Below are 25,250 nucleotides of genomic sequence, written 5' to 3' on the forward strand. Positions count from 1 at the left end.
CAGATTAAGAGAGCAGATGCTAAAATGCCATTACAAAGCAGCAAACAAATATTTGAAGCTGCTGGTGCCTCTGGAGTCCCACCAACCTCAAGGTGTAGGATCCTCCAGAGGCTTGCAGTCGTGTATAAACCTACTATTCAGCCACCCCTAACCAGTGCTCACAAGCAGAAACGGCTGCAGTGGGCCCAGAAATACATGAAGACTCATTTTCAAACAGTCTTGTTGACTGATGAGTGCCGTGCAACTCTGGATGGTCCAGATGGAGGAGTAGTGGATGGTTGGTGGATGGCCACCATGTCCCAATGAGGCCGGGACGTCAACAAGGAGGGGGTGGAGTCATGTTTGGCCCCTTTAGGGTCCCTGGAGGTGTGAAAATGACCTCGACAAAGTATATAGAGTTTCTGACTGACCACTTTCTTCCATAGTACAAAAAGAGAATCGTGCCTTCTGTAGCAAAATTTTCTTCAAGCATGACAATGCTCCATCTCATGCTGCAATTTCTACAAATGACCATTTTCAGTTCTTCACAACCTATAAAATGTTTTGAAAAGCTGTTGTGCTTAATAATGTGGAACAGTGCATTTTGAGGTTTTTATTTTTTTTTAAATAATTTTTGTCATTATGAAGTTTGTTCAAAACATTTGAATTATGCTCTAATGGCTGATGACTTGAAAAATATTCTGACTGTCATTTGCATTAATATTTAGGAAAATGAGAGAAAAATATCATTTGCATAATAATGTGGAACGCAGTGTATAAAAGGTCACTGAAAAATGAGTGGCATCGCATTTAACGGAGGACAATTACCTGTTTGGTAGCTGAAGTTGATTAAATCAACTACTCATTTTTATCTTTTTTTTTTAAATCAAAAAACAGTGGCTTCTTGTCAAACTTACATTTAAAGTGTTTATTTCACCAAATGTTTAAATATTTGGTAGTTTTGATCAGGGCTAAAGTTGATTAAAAGAATTCAGACAAAAAATGGGGACAAATATATTATTATAGTTTCAATTAAAGAGGTAGTGAACACTAACATTTTTTTGCTGTACACTGAGCTATCTGACTGAACTTTGATAAAACACATCAATGCTGCTGTTATTTCTGACTTCTGCACCAAATTTATAAAAATCTGAATTTTATGGCTTTTAATTAGCTCAAACTGACATCTGCTTTGAAAAACATTTTCTGAAAAGGCGGGGCTACCATCCGTAGGTTTCTACATCACAAACTTTATATAAAAGGGCGAACGTTACTGCCTCTAATTGACTTTACCATTCAGAGACCACTCCCATCCTCCTCTGCACTGCTTCAGCTCTGAAAGCTCCGGCTTTAGTAACACTGGTGCTGGAGCAAACAGGTAGTGCTCAGGACCACCACAGTCTATCACCACTCCACAGTCTGCTTCCGGGGACTCTGGAGGTGAAAAATCCTCCACCTCACAAGATCGCTTTGAGGCAGCAATGCTGCGGGACTCTGTGTTACTTTTTGACAAGGGGACGTCACCGTCACTCCTGCCTCATCTGGAAAACCTGTCCCTTTCCCCTCCCCCTCCCATTTTTTGTGCACTTTTCAAAAGTCTGAAGTGGGCAGAGTTAGCTCTGAGCTTGGGGGTTTACTTACACTTTAATGTTTTCCACAGTTGACATTTTTGTCCAGAATGGCTTACTGGGTAAAACATTTGTTCACAGTGACTGTTGGCCAATTTAACTATCAACTAATTAACCAACTTGTAATTCTGGTGCCAACTAAAAAGGGATCTGAATTTAACCCTTTAGCTGGCTACACATCTTTTCCATAAACTATATGGTTTTAAACAATACTGTCTCCTACATCTCATCTGATATCATATAAAAATATATTAAACGTTATGTTTTCCATCCCTTTTAGTTCATCAACATTAGAAGACAAACAGAGGAATAAAACAGAGAGCAGGATCTTTAACTCCACTTAGTTGTCAGACAAATTAACTACTAGTTTGATTCTCTTCAGTCACCGGGATAAAATTCTTACACTTATTTTCACCCCAGCCTCTCATTATTTGGTTTGTTGTGTTGTGGGTCATAAACCTGCTGACAAACACTAAAAGTTTTCTGCTGTTGCTTTGGGATTGTGAGTCAAACCTCCACATGTAGGACTCTGACAGCTCAAACATTTGTGGCATGTAATAAATTACTCCATGATCAAGATCAGTGAAAAAAAAAAAAAAAACTAAAAAGCTACAGCTGCTGATGGAGTTTACAACTGCAAATAATTCAGCAGTGTCCTGATTGAAACTTAAAAACGTATGCCTCAGGACCAGCGACAGCCAGGACTGCAGAATATACATGCATGTTTACATGCATCAGCTCAGGTCATTGTTGTGAACATGACTGTTCAAGAACACCATCAGGCATTTTATCAAATTTGCACAAATGTCCACTCTGACTCCAAGATGAACTGGTGTCATTTTCATCCCTTGCTTGTGAACGTGGTCTCTCAAGAACATTAAGAGATTTATTTCAAATTATGTACATTCTGGAGGACATGGGTCAAAGGTCACTGTGAGTTCAAATCTTGTGAGCTTGGTATTTCAAGAGTGTGTCAAGGGATCTTAATCAAATCTGGCACAGACCCGCACCTGGACCTGAAGGAGAACTGATCAGGTTTTGGGGGTCAATAGTCTCTGCCACCTCACATTTTCTTGAGCCCGTTTCAGACTAGGCGCATGAGAGGCGCGTCTTGGTCCCCGGCACAGCTTGATTTTTATGTCGGTTTGCATGTTAAAAAGTCAGGGCTTCCAGACTGCCTGTGTGAGTCTCACATGCATGGCACACACCTCTCATGCACGGATATCGAAGGCAGTGGTTCCCAACCACAAATCAAATGCCAAATTTAAAAGTTTTCATTGTTTATATAAAATAGTCCTACACAGAGGTGTTTCCTTATCAAGAGACCTTTGCATGAAGTACTCTTAAGTGTTTTATCATAATTTTAGTTATTACAAGTGAATCTAATTTTGCCCCCCCCTCCATATGAGATTAACACTGGTGGATATTTAAGATGATATTGATTAGATTTGGTTTATCAATGGCATGAGAAGAATAACACAGTGCTAAAGTTGAACACAGCAGACACATTTGATGTGTTTATATCTTGAAATCTCACTCTTAGCACTGAAAATGACTTCTGACAGAAGTCTGCCCAGAAAAACTCATAGCATAAAGTGAAAAAATGTCCATAAAGACGTGAGGTTGGGGTACTTTCCAGTGTCTTCAAAAGTGAAAGTCTTTCTCAGTCTCTGCATAAACACCCTAATAAACGTGAGCAAATATCAATCAAATATCTATCTTTTCTTCTGTAAATGCAAAGATCAAGACGAGGTCATAAAGGCTAGTCTAACTACAACTCTGAAGCAGATTTGTTTGTAATAAAATTGATGTCTCACAGATTTTGGGTACAATTCAGAGGAATTAATGTAATTAATGTAAGGGTCAGAGTAGATTGTATTGGCTCTGTGCTGTGATGTGTCAAACTGTTCACTTTAAAAAAAGGATTTCTGCAACAGTGACACACTGGAATTTTGCTACAGCTGGCACTGTGCCTTCTGCCCTAAGCTACAGTGATGATTGAAAACACCCCATTTCTTAGAGATTAAGCTGCAAATTCTAAACAGAATCTTGGTAAAACACTTTCTTAAGCCAACTTGGTCAACTTTGTAATTTGTTGAATCTTGCTTTGCACTAGAAGCTGCAGTGTATTTTTCATCATCTGACATTTTTCAGACATTTTCATGTCCTCTTAGGTAATTCACATATGACCCAGCACCTAGCACCACATAAAGAAACAAAATGATCCTGAGACCTGGTTCAGGTGAGGTTGGTTCCTCTAGTCTGAAAAAATCTACTGCTACATCCGTCCCATGTTTATGAAGACCCTCATCAAATGCAAAAGAGAGGAAACCTTCCAGTCTGGCTGCTGAAGGTGGTGCTGCAGCTGAAGATGGAGTCCCATGAAATGATGTTCAAAGTTGCTGGTGAAAGATGATGGAAAAGTCTGATGACAGTAAAAGCACTTTTTGGACGTAGAAGAGTGGTTTTTCCTCCTCTTAGAACAGTACTTGACCTCCACTACCGTAGACGATGGAGGCATAGGAGTGGCTGTAAATGTTTAAGAAAGTGGCTCCAACCAATGGCATAAATACAGATGATGGGACTGCAGCCATGGTTGTGAGATATGAAGCTCTCAGCGCGTCTTCCTGTAGTAAACAATCGTTGCCACTAAAACTACTGATGCTACAAAGGCTACTGTCCTCCAACGGGAAATCCCACGGATCACGCCCTCCTGGAAAGACACAGAGAGCAGGATTAGAGCTTTGGATGGTCTAAGATGCATTTCGCCTCATTAACCGCCATACTGACTTGTCTTTTCATCACTCACCCAGCCTCCCTGCTGCACAAGCCAGGAATAGAGTTGCTCTCTGATGACTTGAAGAACCCAGCTGATGATTGTTCTGATGTTCTCTAGATGGTTGGTTGTCAGTGCCTTTAAAGCAAAAAACAAATAACTAGTACCACCTTGTATTTTGATTTCCTGACTATCCATGCCAATGGCTCACTTAGGCCAGAGACAAACTTTCAGTTTCTTGTGTTTGTGTCCAGCAGCATTCAAGCAGCATTTTCTGGAAAAAAAGAGTGCATCTTATAACTGGTCTTTGATCTGTAGCCAGGCACACAGTGTGAGCCTTCAAGTCTGTTCTCTCCTGATGATTTTTGAGTTTGCAGCACGTAGGTTGAGGACACAATGGCTGACCTCTGCTTAATTAGCTACCCCTGGTGTGGATGAATTTCTTACTTAAACACTCACAAAGTGAGAGCAGAGCCAGAAGCAGATTCTGAAACGTCAGGGCATTTTTTCTGTATAAACTTCTCTCAGCTGATCATCAGATGATCAATGAGGGACAGAGAGAGAGCTACATGAAGAGGCGAGAAACTCAAGTCTCAACAGGTAAAAGTCCGAAAACTTATATCACCACCTTTCCACTCATTGATCTCATCCACAGCCACTGATAGCGTACCTACTGAGAGTCACGTGATTTCTCCACTGGATTAACGTTTATGACACAACCAAAGTGGCAAAAAAACAGAAGAAAAAACAGGAATTAAAGATGAATGTTCCTGGCTAATCTGAAAGCTAAAATCAAAGCAATGCAAGAATTGTGAAGGTGATATCAAAGAAGGGGTCCTATGTTAACATGTTTTTGATTGAAATAGCTTTGATTTCAGTAACTATGACCTCCTAATGCTGCAAATTCAACAAATTACCATTTTCAGTCCTTTACAACCTATAAAATGTTTTGAAACTCTGTTATGCATGATAATTTGGAACAGATCATTTTGAGGGTTTTTTTTTGTTATTTTTGAAAAAACAGTGACCGTTGGGAGTTTTTTTCAGTACAACCTGAAGTATGCTCAAACGGTTGATGACTTGAACATTATACTGTCATTTGCATTGACTTTAGGAAAATCAGAGAAAAATATCATTTGCATAATATTTTGGAATGCGGCGTTATGTCAAACAGACAGAAACATTTAACATTTTTCTACATCAGCAGAACAAAAAAATGTTTACAGGATGGACCGGCAGACAAAAACAGTAAAAAGGAAACTGAATCAATGGGAGGTTTTTTGGATATGTTTTTGTATATGTGTAGGTGTATGAGTGCATGTGTACATGCATATGCATAGGTATATATTTATGTTCTGCATTTGGAGATATTTTTCTTATATAGCATATTGTGCTTTTTGTTACTCTCTCCTATAATTTATTGTGGATATTATCTCTATCCTAGTGTCTCACAATTATAAGGGGTTATATATTCATTCTGCGAATACTGCTGTGGCTGGTGTGGCTTCAGCCCTCAGATCACATGATTCCTTTAAATGAACTTCACCTGTGTCAGTGTTTTGTTCACGCCCTGATGAAGACCCTGTGCGGTCGAAACCGGTCGGCTTTCCATGTGATTTTTAATTTTGATTAGATATGCCCTGAAATAATAAAGGCTTTATACTTAAATCCTTGACTCAAGCGAGTGTGCCTGAAGATTGCCCTGGTGGCTCCTCCCTTTTTTCGACTATACGCATCAGTCTTCAAGAGCACCTGGCTTCAATCTGGAGTTTATTACACAACGAGAGCACACAGTATATCTCTCCCCTTTTTTGCTTTAAAGATGAATGTTCCTGGCTAATCTGAAAGCTAAAATCAAAGCAATGCAAGAATTGTGAAGGTGACATCAAAGAAGGGGTCTGTTTGGAGTTTTTTTCAGTACAACCATGGGGCATGTAGGCAGCTCACGAGACCAGCGAGATCTCACGGTTGAAAAGTGTTGAAATGGTCCTTTAGTATTATATTTGGGGGCAGACAAGACCAAGACCGCTCTCCAGTACTACACCATGACAGGTATGGTAAAGTTCCCTTGGGTAATTCAAAGTAAAAGACCAATCAGTTTGGTTTTGTGGTGAGACGACTCACATTTTCATACACTTTTAATCCGAAGTGTTTCCGAGATACAGTAGCTCTTTGGTTGTTGCGGTAACATGCATCGTCTTGACTCAAATTAATAAATGATTTTAAAAAACACAAGTTTGAAAGAGATATTAACTCATAAGCTATCTTCATTTCCATCTACATCTTCTTCTCTGCCCAAAAAATGTTGTTGTGAATTTCCACCCAGTCGACCCCCAGTCGTCGCAAAATCTTAGTCTGAGACTAAAAACTCAACGACTTGCTGACAACCCAGATTGCAAAAAGTGATTGAATCAACATTGTGCAACTGTCAGACTGAAGATTGCAATCAACATTGATGTCGAAAAAACACTGAAAGCGCTTGCTATGATCAACATGGAAATACCCTTGAATTTCCAATCAATCCTGACAATGAGTCAACCTTGATTCAACTATGATATGATCAACATTGAAAGAATGTAGAATTGCATCAACACTGAATCAACTACATATATGCATTGCATTATACATATGTTGCTCATATCATAGTTGAATCAAGGTTGATTCATTGTCAGAACTGATTGGAAATTCAACGTTATTTCAATGTTGATCATATCATAGTTGAATCAAGGTTGATTCATTGTAAGAATTGATTGGAAATTCAACGTTATTTCAATGTTGATCATATCACAGTTGAATCAAGGTTGATTTATTGTCAGAATTGATTGGAAATTCAACGTTATTTCAATGTTGATCATAGTGAGCACTTTCAATGTGTTTTTCAATGTTTGACATCAATGTTGATTGCAATCTTCAGCCTGACAGTATCGTAATATTGATTCAATGACTTTTTGCTATCTGGGTACTGATGTGAGCTTGGAATGATAGAAAGCTATGGAGGATGACACCCAGACTCTTAACCTGAGGGGAGGGGAGACTGAGGAGCTGTCGATTGTGAGGGAGAGGCTGTCAGTTTTGGATAATGTGGATTTGGTACCAATGAGGAGGATTTCTGTTTTGTCACTGTTTAATTCAAGGAAGTTTGAGGTGAACCAGGATTTTTTTTTTTTTAGATAAGCAGTTTGTGAGGGAGGGGGGTGGGAGTGTTGAATTTGGTTTGCTGGATAGATAGAGCTGGGTGTCATCCACAAAGCAGTGGAAATGGATATTGAATTTGCGGAAAATACTACCAAGGGGAAGAAGGTAGATGGTAAACGGAAGGGACCCCAGGACAGAGCCCTGGGCCACACCTGAGGTGACGGGGGGAGGGCTGGGAAGAGAAGGATTTGAGACGGATGAACTGAGTGCGGCCTGAGAGGTAAGAGTGAAACCAGTCTAGGGGGTGGAAGTGATGCCAATGGAAGATAATCTATTGAGGAGGGTGGTGTGAGAGATTGTGTCAAAGGCCAGACTAAGATCGAGGAGGATGAGAATGTAGAGTAAACTGGAGTCAGCTGCTATGAGGAGGTTGTTGCCGATTTTTAGGAGAGCAGTTTCTGTACAATAGCGGGGGTGGAAACCGGACTGGAATTGTTCATAGAGGGCATTGTAACTTAAATGGGAGTGGAGTTGAGTGGCAACTATTTTTTCAAGGATTTTGGAGATGACGGGTAGATTAGAGATCGGGTGGAGGTTATTGTAGTCGTTGGGATCTGAATCAGGTTTTTTTCAGTATTGGGGTGACGGCTACAGCTTTTAGGTTTTCATGGGTCCACAGTCTGACAAACTCTCCACAAATGGAGACCATACAGTACCTTGGTTAATCTCCCTAGAAGTGTGCCCCCTGTAAGGCGACTCTAAAGGCACGACACAGAACGCTCAAAGAGGTCAACTAGAACCCTAGAGTAACAGCTAAAGGCTTAAAGGAATCATTGGAGCAGTCAACATCTCTGTTCATAAGTCTACCATACGCTAAAGACTGAACAGGTATGGTGACCATGACAGGACACCAAGGAGGAAGCTGCTGCTTTCTTAAAAAAAAAAAAAAAAAAAAAAGATATATATATATATCACTGCATGTCTGAAGTTTGCCAAGAAGCACCTTGACACTCCACAACACTACTGGGAACAACGTTTGTGGACTGATGAAACTAAGGTTGAGATGTTTGTGAAGAACACGCAGCACTACGCATGACGTAAAAAGGGAACCACATACTAACATGAGTACATCATCCTCACAGTGAAGTACAGTGGAGGGAGCATCAGGATTTGTGGCTGCTTTGCTGCCTCAGGGCCTGGGCCGTTTGCCATCGTCAAGGGCAAAATTGATTTCCAAGTTTCAAAGTATCCTACAGGATAATGTCAGTGTGGCTGTTCACCAGCTGAAGCTCAGGAGAAGCTGGGTGATGCAGCAGGACAATGACCCTAAACATGGAAGTAAATCTTCAACAGCATGGCGTAAAAAAAAACAGAAAATCTACCAGAGTTTTTGGAGTGGCCCAGTCAGGGTTCAGAGCTGAATCCAACAGAGATGCTGTGGAATAAACTCAAGAGCGCCAATCACATCAGACAGTCTAAGAATCTGGGTGAGCAGAAGCAGCTCTGTAAAGCCCAGTTCAGACCAAAGATTATACCCACACGACCAGACGGTTCTAGAATGAGTCGCAGCAGCAGTCTGAACTGAGCGTTGCAGCTCAAACGAAGCTGTCTGGTGGAGTCACCAGCTATTCAGCCTGTCAGATATTTGTGCAATTAATTTAAAAATTAACGCTTTTCTCATCGACCCTCCTGATAATCACTTGTTATCACCACGCAGCATGGCAGCAAAATTTCACGGCACATATAAACACTAAAAAGCTTTTCTAGATCTGTCTTGCTATTACAAAAATATTTGCTGAGAATAATTCATGTTCTACTGACATATTCAGTTTCCACAGTCTTGAATTTCTCATTATCTCACTATCCATTATAAAGCGCAGCGCTCCCTACTTATGAGCACAGCTAAATAAAGTTAAGGAGAACCTTTTCCAAACAATCTTTCTATTTCAATTTTTCACATCTATCTGCTTCTTGGAAATACTAGGCAAACATCGATCTTTTTAATGATTGAACACAAAAACTTAAGCCTGCCAAACTTCTGTCTCCTCCATCAGCTGCACAGCAGGCCTAATAGCTGATGGAGGAGACAGCAGTTTACAGACTGAGATTCACGTGTGAAAACTGAAAAAAAGAAAAAAAAAAAAAGAAAAAAAGAAAAAAAAAGAATATACACAGTCATTTCCAAGGAGCAGATATATGATAAAGGGAAATAGAAACAACCTTTTTAAAAAGTCTCCCATTCTCCAGCTGCATTTGTACGTAGGAGGCGCTGCACTTTAAATGTGATAATCCATGAGAAATTCAAGGCTGTAGAAGCCTGACTTGTTCACGAACATGGTGACGCTTGTTTGTGCTGCCCCTTCTTTGTACTTTTATTTGGAGCAATCCAGCACCAGATATCCATTTCTGTCTTATCTCTCACTCTAACCCCCGCACTGAAAGCAAGGCTCTATGGGATATCTGTATCTTCGTATTACCTTGTGGATGAGTCTGTAGGCCAGGTGGAAGAGGGCCACCACCCGACCCCAGTTGATGCCATCAGCAAAGATGTTTCTGGCCACCTTCATGAAGATATCCTGAGCACAGTTTCCTGGAACCTGGTTGATCAATCTGGTGTCACAAAACAGAAAGATTTAGTTTGTTGTGTTTTTTGTCTTTAAAATTCTGATTCAAATGTGTGTCTTCTACTGTATCTAACAGAGTTACTTCAGCTTTATTTCTAAACTCGTAAGACAAAATGAGATATTTAAATAGAACCCAGAATGGGACTCATTTCTGTGACACATCTGCAGTGAAGAAGTGATCCTACCATATGTTAAATCAAATCTTGATTTTAATTCATAGAGAGGTTGGGAAAATTTTTACTGGAAGGCAGAGTGATGACGTAGGTATCACACTCAGACCTGCCTGCTGCATACTTTAAACAAGAGGAGAGAGAGAGCTGCAGACTGAGATCACTTTGAGCAGCATGCATGGAAATAAAAAATGCAATAAAATCATTGATTATACTGTTGAAATATTTTTTTATTAACCATTGATGTCTGATCGGTACAACCAATATATCAGCTGTAAATAAATCAGCTCTAAAGAAATTTTCATATCTGATGGTACTGATATTCAACTTTTAAAGCAATTATCTGCCGGTACTGTTGCCATTCCAATAATATCACATACCCCTATGTGTCAGTCTTAGATTAGCAGATGTTTAGGACTGGATATGTGGGGGCTGAGTAAAGGCTGCATGATGGCTTGACTTTCATTTTCAGGTACGTGTTAACAAGTCAGTGCTTTCTGTGAGTGTTACTCACAGAAAACTGTGCCTTTTTATTTACATTATTTTAATTTTCAATTAATTATATCTTCCTCCGAGAATTCCCACCTTATCATGGAGGAGGGGTCTGTGTGTCCCAGTGAACCCGGGAGCTATGTTGCCAGGGGCTTAATGTCCCTGGTAGGGTCTCCCAAGGCAAATTTGTCCCGGGGGAGGGTCCAGACAAAGAGTGTTTCAAAATAGCCATCATGACGCAGAGCCAATGGAATGGAGTCCCCTCGCCCGTTATAGGGACACCGGGGCGCCCACCTGGAGCCAGACCCAGGGGGGTAGCATGACAGTGAATACCCAGTGGCTGGACCTCCGGTCTGGCCCAGCCCGAAAGTACAACATGGAGCCGCAACCCTGTGGGCCCCTTTGTTCCAATCTTGTATCCATTTTTGCCATTTTTTAAACCTCTTTTCATGACTATCTTTGCACCATTTTGCCATCTACAACCCATTTTTTAACTTTTTGCCCCCTTTTTTTCCTCTTTTATGTATTTTTGCCACATTTTAACTGCTTTTCCTGCATATTTGTGCCCCTTTGTGCCACTCCAAAGCATATTTTGCCACTCTCTCACCCCTTTTCATCACTTACTCTGGGCATTTTTACAACATTTCAGCCAGTCTTAACCCATTTTTAAAAGAAATTTAATAACAATGGCTGACGAGTAAATTTCTGTAAAAACAGATCAAAATCAGATCATTCTAAAACTATTTAAACAGTAACTGTTTTTTGGATGGATCAAAGAGCTGCAGACATTTTAGGCTTAAAGATACTCTTAAAACCAGAGCCTGATTTGGCCCTCGGGCCACCAGTTGATGATCAGTGGATTATAGACGAAACATGCATCTCTTATTACAAACAATTTTTTATTTACATAAAGTACACATTAACATAATTAGTGTAGTGACTCCAAAAAGCCAGCCTTGTCGCTTGAGAGGAAAGGTGTTGGTCCTGTACCTGTCTGACACGCTGCCGCCTTGGCAATAGAAGCACACTGAGGCTCTGAATGCACTTTAGGTGTTTTTAATGAAACAGCAGCTTTCACGGTCACACACACTGGACGGATTTGAGTACACAGTAGCAACAGCATGGATTAAAACAAAAGGCAAAGCGAAGCAGTCAACAAAAATTACGGCTCTCCTGCTCCCCTCTCTCTTCCTGACTGCAGGTAAGCACGCCTCTTAGTAGTAACCGGCAATCACCACATACGTCACGGGACCCAAGCTCCCGTGCGTTACCACAGCAACCCAAACACCACGTGACACATACACATATACTACACTATGGCTCCTACAATTAGAGATAAACTTTTAACGACCAAACGATTTGGTCTGAGAGGAAGACGAGGCAGATGAGCTGCAGAATGGGACTGGTGATGCTGGTTGTGGTAACAGAGCCTCCAAATCCACGGTCGACAACTGTAAAATGAGCAAGAAACATTGCTGATTACCATATAGTTCAGTAATATAATTAAATGGGCCATTGTGTAACAACGAGGGAAGTTCTGAATACAGGTCAGGCATTGTTATTGTTTGTAATAACAATAGCACGCACCAGGTTAGCAAGTGTAATGTTCATAATATTGATGATGGAATATTGTAGCAAACGTTTTCATAGTAGGCTAACAACAGGGTGAAATAAAACTTACCAGGATCAGTAACGGTGGTCTGCAGGATGGAGTACACCAGCATGTACTCCTTTGTGGCTGTGGCCGAGTTCAGAATGACTGTTTTCCAACGCGTCACGATCATCACGATAACCCCACCCCCCGCCCCCTGACGTAGTTGGTGCTTCACTCTGGCCCAGCAAAGAGTTGGTGCTTGCTAAGCACTGGTTTTTAGCACCTGGAGCCAGTGCTTTGTTGGTGGAAACAGAAAGAACCGGTGCTAACCCAGGCACTAGCCTGGAACTAGCCCCAGCACCAGCTCAGTCGAAAAGGGGCTTACTCTGGACTTGCCCAGGATGAGAAGCATCGGGCAGGTTTGGGGATACTCACAAGCCCCCGGCTGGCAGCCTCTATGTTGGAGTTTTCCCCAGTGTACGAAAGGGTGGCCTCCATGTGGCTTCAAGTTGCACAGAGGAAAGCTTTGACTGTTGTGGGTGCATATACACCTAATAGCAGTTCAGAGTACCAGGCCTTCTTGGGGTCTCTGGGTGGTGTCCTGGAAAGGGTGCCTCCTGAGGGCTCCACTGTCTTACTGGGAGACTTCAATGCCCATGTGAGCAATGACTGCGACACCTGGAACAGCCTGCCTAAACTGAACCCGAGTGGTGGTATGTCATTGAACTTCAGTGCTAGTAATGGACCGTCCATAACGAACGACATTGTTCATAGATTGATGATCGACTTTGTTGCTGTTTTGTCAGATCTGTGGCCATGTGTTTTGGACACTTGGGTGAAGAGAGGAGCAGAGCTGTCAACTGATCACCACCTAGTGTTAAGTTGGATCAGATGGCGGGGGAGGCTGCAAGACAAACTTGGTAAACATAAACGTGTAGTGCGGGTGAACTGGGAACATCTGGTGGAAGCCTCTGTCTGTAAGGTCTAAAACTCCCACCTCCGAAAGAACTTCTTGAGCATTCTGGAGGAGAATGGGGATATGGAGCCTGATTGGTCCAAGTTCAAAGCCTCTGTTGTGGAAGCAGCAGTGAGAAGTTGTGGCCAGAAAGTCATTGGTGCCTGTTGTGGCAGCAACCCTAGAACCTGCTGGTGGACACCAGTGGTGAGGGAAGCCATCACGCTGAAGAAGGAGGCCTTTTGTGCACAGTCAGCCCATGGGTTTCTGGAAGCGGGTGACAGGTACCGGATGGCTCAGAAGGTGGCAGCTTTGGCTGTTGTGGAAGCGAAAATCCAGGTGTGGGAGGAGTTTGGGGAGCCTATGGGGAAGGACTTTCGGTTGGCCCCAGAGGTGTTCTTGAAAACTGTTTGAAAACTCAGGAAGGGAAAGCAGGGCTTGGCTCAGTCTGTTACCAGCAGGGGTGGAGAACTGCTGACCCAGACTGCAGACATCGTGGAGTGGTGGAAAGAGCTCTTTGGGGATCTCCTGAACCCATCTGACATATTCTCCAAGGAGGAGACAGAGTCTGAGGATCTGGGGGGAAGGCTCAGATATATCCTTGGTGGAGGTCACTGAGATGGTCAAAAAGTTCCCCAGTGGCAAGGGGCAAGGTATAGATGAAATTTGACCTGAGGTGCTGAAGGCTCCGGATGTTGATGGGCTGTCATGGCTGACGTGCCTCTGTAATGTCGCATGGAGGTCTGGGACAGTTCCTATGGAGTGACAGACCGGAGTGATTGTTCCCATTTTTAAAAAGGGGACCGGAGGGTGTGCTTCAGTTATCGGGGTAACACACTACTCAGCCTCCTGGGGAAAGTCTAGGGTGCTGGAAAGAAGGCTCCATCCGATTGTTGAATCTCAGATTCAGGAGGAAAAATGTGTATTCCATCCTGGTCGTGGGACAGTAGACCAGCTCTTTACTCTCGCAGGGCTCCTTGAGGAAGCATAGGAGTTTGCTCATCCAGTCTACATGTGTTTTGTGGACCTTTTGTGGAGAATGCTCACGACTGTGTTCCCCAGGGGGTCATGTAGGGTGTACTGCGGAAATATGGGGTAATGGGGCCACTGCAGTGAGCCATCAGGTTCCTGTATAACCAAAGTGAGAGTGGTGTCCGCATCCTTAACACAATGTCAGACATGTTTCCAGTGTGTGTTGGCCTCCGCCAAGGCTGCCCCTTGTCTCCGATGCTGTTTGTGATTTTCATGGACAGGATCTCACGGTGCAGTCGAGGGAGGAGGGCTTTCAGGTTGGGGAGCTCAGAGTTTCATCACTGTTGTTTGCAGATGACGTGGTTCTGCTGGCTTTCCCAGCTGGGGACCTCCAGATGGCTCTGAAGTGGTTTGCACCAGAGTGTAAAGCGGCTGGTAGGAGAATAAGCACCTCCAAGTCTGAGCCCATGATCTGCTGCTGGTGAATGGTGGGATGCCCCCTCTGAGTGGGGAATGAGTCTTTGCCCCAAGTGAAGGAGTTCAAGTATCTCGGGGTCTTACAGGGTTAGCGTGGACCGTGAGAATGACAGGCAGGTTGGTGCAGCTTCAGCAGTTTTGCAGGTGCTGTACTGTACCGTTGTGGTGAAGAGGGAGCTGAGCCAGAAGGCGAAGCTTTCGATTTATGTCGATCTATGTCCCAACCCTCACCTATGGTCATGAACCCTGGGCAATGACCGAAAGAATGAGATTGCAGATACAAGCTGTCAAAATTAGATTCCTTAGAAAGGTGGCCGGGCTCAGCCTTAATGATAGGGTGAGGAGCTCTGACAACCGAAAGGATCTCGAAGTAGAGCCACTTCTCCTTCACCGCAAAGGGAGCTAGCTGAGGTGGTTTGGGCATCTGATCAGGATGCCTCCTAGGCACCTTCCTGTGGAGGCAGACCCAGAACTCGCTGGAGGGATTACATATCCCATCTGGCCGGGGAGCACCTTCGAATCCCTAAGGAGGAACTGGAAGGTGTTGCGGGGGGAGAGGGATGTCAGGGTTGACTTACTTCGCCTGCTGCCACTGCGACCTGACCCTGGATAAGCGGAAGAAGATGGATGGACAATTATATATTTTCTTGTTTTGGTCTTTAATCCATTTTCCTAAGTTTACTGCACACCCCAGCCCACTGACAAACACAGAGGAGGAGGAAAGGAGGAATGACGCTGCACCTCTCCAAATTTCTTCTAAAACTTAAAAAAAAAAAAAAAAAAAAAAAAAAAAAAAATTCTTGATATATGTTAATGTGTTGCGCCAACCATTTCAATGTAAGATTTAGTTTACATGATCGGCCCCATGAGTAACTTCTAATTAAACGCCAGCTCTCTGTGTTGAGATAAAACGCCCTAAAGCAGCACTTAGTCGTGTTGTGACCTTGGTTATAAAACGTACACACAGCTGTATAAATCCTGTGTCCATCCTATATTAGATTACGGTTCAGGGCTTTGGGGTTACTCTAATCAATCCAGATGTGAAGCAGTTCAGAATAGAGCTATTCACTGCCTTCTGGGCATGAATAAAAATGCCCCAAAACTTGCATTAAAGGGTGATATGGGTTGGGAGCCATTTGAGGTGAGACACAAGGGTGGCATGATGTAATTGTGGAATAGATTAATCAATATGTCAGATAGTAGACTGACTAAACAAATCTTTAGCATAGATCTTTAACACTTTACCTACTGACCCCGCGCTGAATCAGAAAAATTCCAATGGTGTTGGAAAGCTGAGAATTGTGGGCATGCACACATATATGGTTCAGTACTTGCAACCATAAGACGTGGGCATTCATAGCAAAACACCAGAAGTATTGAGAGACCGCTACATGGATTCTCAACACTGTAACTCCTCAAAAGTTTGCTCAATCTTAAAAATTCCAACACTGACAGAGAGCTGAGAATCTGTGCTTTCTGGCAATATATGATGTGTGGTATATTATGGTAATGTCAAACAGCACTGCGCAAACGGCAGCTTTGGTAGAAGACGAGTGAGAAAAGGAGTGTGAAGGAAGAGAGTAAAAGGAGAGCGAGCGAGAGTAGTATTTTGTTTTCAAAAAATAGCATTAGATAGTGGCATTTGTGCGTGTCTGTCATGTGCAATAATAATATGTTACTTGAGAATGTTGAGAATGCATTTTTCCACCTTTATTTGCACTAATTGTGGCCTACATATGTGGACAAAATTGTTGGTACCCCTCTGTTAATGAAAGAAAAACCCACAATGGTCACAGAAATAACTTGAATCTGACAAAAGTAATAATAAATAAAAACTCAATGAAAATTAATCAACGAAAATCAGACATTGCTTTTGAACTGTGGTTCAACAGAATTATTTTAAAAAACAAACTCATGAAACAGGCCTGGACAAAAATGATGGTACCCCCTAGAAAAGACTGAAAATAACGTAGCCAAGGTGTGTCCTCTTATTAGCATCACAGGTGTCTACAAACTTGTAATCAGTCAGTCGGCCTATTTAAAGGGTGACAAGTAGTCACTGTGCTGTTTGGGGACATGGTGTGTACCACACTAAACACGGACCAGAGGAAGCAAAGGAAAGAGTTGTCTCAGGAGATTAGAAAGAAAATTATAGACAAGCATGTTAAAGGTAAAGGCTATAAGACCATCTCCAAGCAGCTTAATGTTCCTGTCACCACAGTTGCACATATTATTCAGAAATTTAAGATCCATGGGACTGTAGCCAACCTCCCTGGACGTGGCCGCAGGAGGAAAATTGATGACAAATCGAAGAGACGGAAAATACAAATGGTAACAAAAGAGCCCAGAACAACCTCCAAAGACATTAAAGGAGAACTCCAAGGTCAAGGTACATTGTCAGATCACACCATCCCTCATTGTTTGAGCCAAAGTGGACTTCATGGGAGACGACAAGGAGGACACCACTGTTGAAAACAAATCACAAAAAAGCCAGACCGGAATTTGCCAAACTGCATGTTGACAAGCCACAAAGCTTCTGGGAGAATGTCCTATGGACAGAGGAGACAAAATCGAAACTTTTTGGCAAGGCACATCAGCTTTATGTTCACAGATGCAAAAATGAAGCATACCAAGAAAAGAGCACTGTCCCTACTGTGAAACATGGAGTAGGCTCTGTTATGTTCTGGGGCTGCTTTGCTGCATCTGTCACAGGGTTTCTTGAATCTGTACAGGGTACAATGAAATCTCAAGACTATCAAGGTATTCTAGAGAGAAATGTGCAGCCCAGTGTCAGAAAGCTTGGTCTCAGTCGCAGGTCATGGGTCTTGCAACAGGATAATTACCCAAAACACACAGCTAAAAACACCCAAGAATGGCAAAGAGCAAAACATTGGACTATTCTCAAGTGGCCTTCTATGAGCCCTGATCTAAATCCTATTGAACATCTGTGGAAGGAGCTGAAACATGCCGTCTGGAGAAGGCACCCTTCAAACCTGAGACAACTGGAGCAGTTTGCTCATGAGGAGAGGGCCATAATACCTGCTGAGAGGTGCAGAAGTCTCACTGAAAGTTACAGAAATCATTTGATTGCAGTGATTGCCTCAAAAGGTTGTGCAACAAGATATTAAATTAAAGGTACCATCATTTTTGTCCAGGCCTGTTTCATGAGTTTGTTTTTTAAAATAATTCTGTTGAACCACAGTTCAAAAGCAATGTCTGAATTTTCATTGTTTAATTTTCATTGAGTTTTTATTTATCACTTTTGTCAGATTCAAGTTATTTCTGTGACCATTGTGGGTTTTTCTTTCATTAACAGAGGGGTACCAACAGTTTTGTCCATGTGTATATGTACATAGTAATCTTTTGCACTGTGTTTTGCATATCCAGAGTCCTAGACTCAAAAAAAATGACTAGTGATTGTTCTAAACATGTATAGGTGCACATTTCAAATGTCAAAATTAAAAACTCATGAGCAATAACAAAATTTCTTCTCATAAAAGCCATGAAAAACAAATCGGTTTTTGTGTTTTTCTTCTTTTAAACTGCTGACAATTCCATATAATGTGCAAAAATCATTCCCACTCCTGGGAAAAGGGACCAAAGCTCTCAGACTTAGGGCATTTCCTGACTATTTTACAGCCATAATAACAAAATATGTCCAAATCGCCATTTTTAGACCCAGTAGGTAAAGAGTTAATATAGAGGTGTAGTGTCAGCCAAATTAATTCATGACTTTTTGAGAATTCTAAACACGAATGACCTGAAGGAGTTTTAAACCAAAATTAAGAACGTATAGTCTGGTTATAAGAGTTTACAGTGCAGAGTTTTATTTCACTCTAAAACTAACCAGAGCTCAAAGGTCTGTCTGTGCTCAGCTGAGATATGGTATACTTGCTTCCACTCAGTCCCTGAGGAGGAGCAAAATTGTCTTTTGTGCGGTTTGGATAAAGCTGAAAATGAAATGCACTTTTTATTCTATTGTCCTTTGTACCACAATCTAAGATATTAGCTTTTCTGTAAAATGCCTGCAGAGTGTCTCAACTTTCTGTTTACAAACAGTGTCAGCTTGCTTAGTTTTGTGTTGAATGCCTTTCAACAACGCAAGAGGATGCTATATGTTTGATTTATGAAAACTATTCAATAAACTGAAAAAACTGAGTATTGTAAGAAATTCAAATGTTTGCATTATGATTAATTCAAGAGTTGTTCCAATTCTGTATCAGAAATATGTCCAATACTGCTTAAAATGCAGACACTGGTATCGCCGAGTACATGAGTTTATGCACTAATGTGATACCGTTTGGTTTTACTTCATATTTTTCTTCGTAATGCCATGCTAAATGTTAGTGCTATAAACTGGAGACATACACTGGAAATCAATTCTACTCCGCTGTTGGAAAACATGGCATGCACGAGCTATCGTTTTTAGAGCAGCAAAGAAGAACCAAAGGACCCATTGCAGCAGCAAAGAATGGTGGCTGCGTGACATTTTTCTCTGTATGCAATCATTAAAATGCCTTCCAGACCAGTGTTGTCGTACACAACAAGAAGTGACACTGTTAATGAAAGTTAAATACATTTTGAACCATAAATTGTAGGCTCTTACTTATTTTTCCTCTTGAAGCTAGAAGTTGAGCCTTCCCATTGAAGCTATTAATATCTTTGAATCCCTTTCAGCAGCATTTCAACAAACCTTGATCTCGTGTGACTTTCCGGGACTTTAATGTTTAAATCCACACCAGTAAACCTGATATGGAACATCTTTTAATCCATTTGAATCTAATTATGATCATTTATTACTACTAGACTGAATGCTAAGCGTCATATTTTTTACCCTCTGTAAGGGTCTGTTAGCCAATGGAAGGCTGTTCTGTAACTATGTCATACTGCCTGAATAGAGCATAATGGAGAGAGAAATAGAGAGGGCATGTGATGCAGCCCCCTGTGTTATTGTTATTTTAATATTTAGCAGTAAAACTCAACAATCAGTAGAAAAACAACTTAAGGGTCACAGAGATGCTGTACATTATGATTCTATTTGTTGAGCCATATTCTGAGTCAAATATAGGTCTAAATTGATTTGCTAGTCTGCACAGTCAGTCCAGAAAGTAACAGCATTAACTGACCAGGGTAATCTTAGTCGAACAAAAGCTTTTTGATCAATTAATCGACCAATTGAATTGAAGCTGTCAGCCCTACTGGAATCAGTATCAGGAAAGAAAAAATGGTACTGGAACATCTCTAAATCTATCCATAAAAATAAATGTTACTTCATCAGTGCAGGCTTTTGCTGTTTGATTTCATCCTCATGCTGTTCAGCTTACTGTTGGAGCTCAGCGTTCCTGTTCAACTCATCTGCAATCTTGAGCAGCTGTTCCACCACTTCTTTGACCTGTGGATCCTGCTGTTCATTCAGCTGTCCTCCCAGGTCCTCAGAGGACACGTGCCGCCCAGGCTCCTCAGTGTTTATACGTTCAATCACATACCTGCAAAAAAGAACAAGGGAGATGATTGTCTCCTTCATTAACTTTAAATCAAGGTAAGGCTCTGTAGCAAATAAAAGTATACATAACACCCTTTAACTTATAGACATATTACTAGGGGTGGGAATCACAGGGAATGGTAACGTCATGATACGATAGGATACACAATACATGGTCCATGATACTGATGTTATTATGATACAGCGATAGTGCGATAATCAATATATTGTAAGAAAACTGTATAACAATACCTCACAAAATATGTCTAACTAGAGAATGCAAAATAGTTGTAAAATGGTCAAGTGCAGGGTTTCTCAATTTATTCACTGCAATGTAGTGTGAATTTCACAGAATTTGACACCGACTGAGCTGAAGACTGAACCGAAAGTGCATAAAGTCTATACAGTGTGTGTGTCTATATATAGTTAATTTTAAGTTAATATGGAATCTAACTAAACAAAATTAAGCTATTTTAAAAAATATGTAGTCCTGCATCATCTCGAATTTTCCCCATTTGCTGCACGGAATTTAAATGCTGCCGTGTTTTCTTTTTTTCAAGAAAAGGGGAATAAATCAATATAAAATCAAAATAAGTGTACTCTAGTCTTTTATATTTCACGTTATAACAGTTTTTATATCATCAAGTAATGACCAGGTGTTTGTGGAGGGAGACTATGGGAGACGAGCTGATCGTCACATCCTTCTTAAAGGACTGATGGACTGTGTTGGGGAGGGCATGACATGACAGGCCACTATGTTGTTTTTAAAATCATATTATGGAAAACTTCATTCTTAATGATACTAAGACAGCACAGGTCTTTCCAAATAAAGTGAAGCATTGACTGTGATTATGGTTACATGGCCAGCAGTAGCTTCAAAAGGCTGGTTTGTTAATGCTAGCTGTTAACTGTGATGCTATTGCTATGTCTAGCTCTCAGCTTCGTCATGTTGTCTGAGTACTTCACTCTGGCATGGCATATCTTGCAAACCACTTGACTCCTGTCAAAGCTTGTACGGTCTTTAATGTTTTGGAAGCCAAATAAAGTCCACACATTCACTATGAATGCAGCAGAAGTCGCTCTGCTGAGTAGGCCCGAGCAACCGGCTCACTCAGACCGGAAGTCTAGCGTGATCTCATTGTCTAGGCAGAGGAGACAACGAGATCACGCTGCCGTTGCCTGCTGCCAATTAGTGGTCAGGGGGTGAAATTATACCACAAACTACCGCACATACAAAGTGAATTATCAATTAATAAAATATTGATACTGCATTTTAAAATATCAATACAGTCTTATGCCAGGAAATACCGCAATATTTTAGTGTATCGATATTTTGTCCCACCCCTACATATTACTGTTGTTTGAAAGTAGATTAAAAAAGTTGACCTTATTTTTACAAAAATAGTAATACAGGAACCTTTGTTAAATATAAAGAAAATTAGACAAACTGGAGGCAGGAGTTAATAAATGAAGCCCAAAGCCCTGAAATGACTGTGGATGAGAAAGCAGAACTCAGTTTAGCTTGCTTGTTCTAAATGTCACAACAGAGGAGGTCTCAATGAAATTTAGGTTATAATGATTCTGCTTTCTCTTTTCATCGTTACAAGAAGTAAAAGGAACAGCAGTGAGTTCTTTCTTATCAAAAATGACAAAAGTTGTGTACTGACATGTCTACAGTCGCCATGGTTCATGTTATGCAGTTCCCTATGGAGCTGAGTCCTCCACAGGGGTGCAGCTTGGTAGCATGTGCAATGTTGCTTTCATTGGCCTGTACAGAACATCCATCCAATCACACTGAGTTTTTTTTTTTTCAAAGGCTCCGCCCTTTCCCAAATGCTGTGTATGAGTGGATGGATGGATGTGTGAAAAACATCCATCTGGCATGCCAGGTTAGGGATTGACTGGTTGCCTATAAAATTACCGGGAAGCTAGGTAACTAATTTAAAAGAGGTACTAAGTAAAATTGACCAATCGCATCTCCCGTTTTAGTGGGTGGCCATGATTATCATCAACTTAGTGACAAGTTCTACCCACTGTGGGGCACTCAAACCACAGGCCTAGACGAAACTTACCCTCTGAGGACTATGGCTCCCTGCTCCAGAATGGGATCATCAATGACATCTGAAGCAAAGAGAAGATATGTAGTTACTTTGATTATCCTGAAATGACCCTTTTTTGAAGTTATGTCACTAAGTAAACCTCTGTGAATATCTCTTTGGTAAGATATGGTCTACTTCCAGAACAGATTTTACAGTAAAAGCTGTTTTTCATTGTCTTAATATCAATCTAAATAACCTTATACCCATTGGGCAGTTTGAGTAGATGCACTATTTTAAAGCAATTAAAAAACAAATTAAGATCAAATACCAAAGATTAATACCGTCAATTGATTTAAAAAAAAAATCTAATTAATTGGAGGCTTTGTAGTTATTTAATTACAATTAATTGCACATGGTTAATAATCTGAGAAAGACTGCATTACTGGTAGATTTCTTAATAACAGTAACAAACCAGTCTGAAAGAAAATGCTTATACATGAAATCAAAACTTTTTATTAGCTATTGAAACAGAATACGTGAAGATCACTGGCATATTTTCCACTTACTAGTCAATCTAGGATGGTGTTAATCTGTAGAGTATGAATTTTATCCATAAAATTATCAAAAAAATAGGAGCACAGAGATTTTTCTACATGTGTTCCAACTGAAGTTTCAAAAGATACTTTAGACATTTATGTGATGGCAACAGAGTGCAATTAATCTGCAGACATTTTTTAATCACATTTTTTACCCGTGTGACTGAATAATCAAAATCCATCAAAAATTTGACAGCACTACCAAAAATATACATTTGAGGAAAAATAATGCAGTCCAATTTTTATAAAACATCATTTAGAGCCTACTTTTAATGTAAAACCAAAACTAAAATTTTACTTGAAGTGCCCTGCTCATTTTAAAATCATTAAAGAAGTTGAAGATCCAGATTTTCAACCTCTGCCACCCAAAAAGAGGTAAAGACTGATGATTACATTTTCAAACAAACATAGTTCACGGCTTGCAGACAACTACACAGGTGTGCATGTGTGTCTCTAGTAGCACAGTGGGGGCTCGAGTTGAGCTGGGATGAACTGGGACAGCGTGTGGGTGTGCACATATTTGTTGGTCTGACTGCATGCATGTCCCGTTAATGCGCATGCATGCGTGTGTGTGTACTTCTTTTATTGGGTCTGTGAATGTGTGTGCTGCGTGCACAACCCTTTAACCATGCCATACACACACCCCCGCGCACACACAACCATGCACACATGCACTCATATATACATAGTCCTTTAACACCCTTTACATAAAATGTTAACAACAGTATGTTGTTAGTTCCTACCCCATTCTGTTTTCTCTTGTCTTTGACACTTTGAGTGTTTGCACTTGTTTTCTTCGCATCTTTCCACAAAGAACTGTTTGTGTCATGTTTTTCAATTGTCCTTTATTTTTCAGCATCACTTAATTTCATAAAGCAGAAATTTTCCTAACAATACCAACAATTTAAGTTTTAAGCTAATATCTGCTGAAACCGATATGCTGTTATTTTGCACCCCTAATGAAATTGCCCTGTTGTGATAAGCATGATGCATGGATTTGATCCCTATAATCTATAAATTCTGATACTATTGTGCATTTCTGAATTAGTAAAAATAAATTATGCATTTGAGGCAAGTATTGTGTACTTTTGAGCCCAGAACCTAACAAGGAACACTGAAACATTTGTCATTACTGTGATAAAACCATAGTACAAATGAGAACAACACTGTATTGAATTTATCCTGACTACCTTGCTTTTCATGAGAAGTCAACATAGCGATTGATAATGAAAGCCAAATAATTTCCCAGCTCTCGCTCATATCGTAACAAATACAGTGTGATTTTACTGCACAGCTCTACATATTACATATTTATCATATCCTCAGGTGGAGCGCAGGGGTGGTGGAAAAGAGCATTAAACGTCTTCCCAACAGCAATTAAATCCTCCTTTTTCTTTATTTAAAACTAGTTTTCAACTATGTCTGCTGCCTTTATCGCTGGAATACAAAAGTAAAAGTTAACATTAACGGTTAAATATCTGAAAAACAGAAAAACTTGACCATTGAAGTGATTTCTTAAATTTTAACTAGCTTTAACAGCCTTCTCCTTGACTCACTCTCATGACTAAGGTTAAATCTGCTTCTTTTATTACCTTCTTTATCACCGGGAGCAATCAAATGACATGACAGGAAGCCTTAACGGTCCTGTACAATTCTTATTTTAAAACTGTACACGTATATATACTCTTACATCAACATTCACGCAGCAGAAAACACTTTAAGGCCTATTAGATGGTTCAGAAAGTCTACTAAGTGTTGTGGTCTGCTCCCATAATAACTTTCAGTTTCACCCGAGAGGGACGGTGGATCCACAGGCTTTTACAAATCAGAATGCCTTTGTAGTTGACTCTAAATGCAACTTGAAGTCAAATCTTACCAGAATAAAAAAGAAAGTGCCGTGTACAGCAGTGTCTGTTTTAGAGAATAAGGACAGCAGATATGGCTCCACATACCTTCCCCACCCACGGCACCCTGAAGCTCTCGGTCTTCCTCTCTCTTCTCTTCATCTCGTCCGTCAGCCATGGCTCCAAACTTTCTCTCAGCTCGGAGGGAGTGAGCTGAAGTTGATGTCGTCGGGATCAGATTATTCGTTTAAACATTTAACACTTATCGCCCGGATAAAGTCACTTGCCCCGACGTGTCCGAGCCGTGAAAAGTTTCGCCGAAGAACCAGGAAGTGACACGGAAACGTACAGAAACCACCGGCCGGCACGCCTCTTTCCTCGCTGCAGACCCACAGACATGTAGGCTACACGTACATTCCGCCTCGGCTAACGCTCACGGGAGCTATAGGTGACGGGAGCCATCTTGGAGAGGGGTAATCGCAGCTAA

The 25,250-nt window shown here is 41.0% G+C and overlaps 1 protein-coding gene across 1 annotated transcript; it reads right to left on the reverse strand.

The window, feature by feature from the left end:
• Positions 1–669: 669 nt before the first annotated feature.
• Positions 670–25,250, reverse strand: zgc:153993 (uncharacterized protein LOC767645 homolog). The gene is made up of 6 exons (XM_041786953.1): positions 24,872–25,250; positions 22,357–22,405; positions 20,127–20,288; positions 9,996–10,128; positions 4,417–4,521; positions 670–4,320 (listed from the first exon to the last, which is right to left on the reverse strand). The coding sequence occupies exons 1-6, from the start codon at positions 24,939–24,941 to the stop codon at positions 4,222–4,224; spliced, it is 618 nt and encodes a 205-aa protein (XP_041642887.1). The 5' UTR covers positions 24,942–25,250; the 3' UTR covers positions 670–4,221.

Source organism: Cheilinus undulatus, linkage group 1, assembly GCF_018320785.1.
Source record: "Cheilinus undulatus linkage group 1, ASM1832078v1, whole genome shotgun sequence".
NCBI lineage: Eukaryota > Metazoa > Chordata > Actinopteri > Labriformes > Labridae > Cheilinus > Cheilinus undulatus.

Bases quoted from the DNA above. Each gene is read 5' to 3' on its own strand.
- zgc:153993 (XM_041786953.1), bottom strand. From the start codon at position 24,941: ATGGCTGACGGACGAGATGAAGAGAAGAGAGAGGAAGACCGAGAGCTT. The intron at 22,406-24,871 runs GTATGTGGAGCC...TCTTTGCTTCAG, and splicing joins GGGTGCCGTGGGTGGGGAAG to ATGTCATTGATGATCCCATT. The intron at 4,522-9,995 runs GTAATACGAAGA...TTTGCTTTAAAG, and splicing joins CCTACAGACTCATCCACAAG to GCACTGACAACCAACCATCT.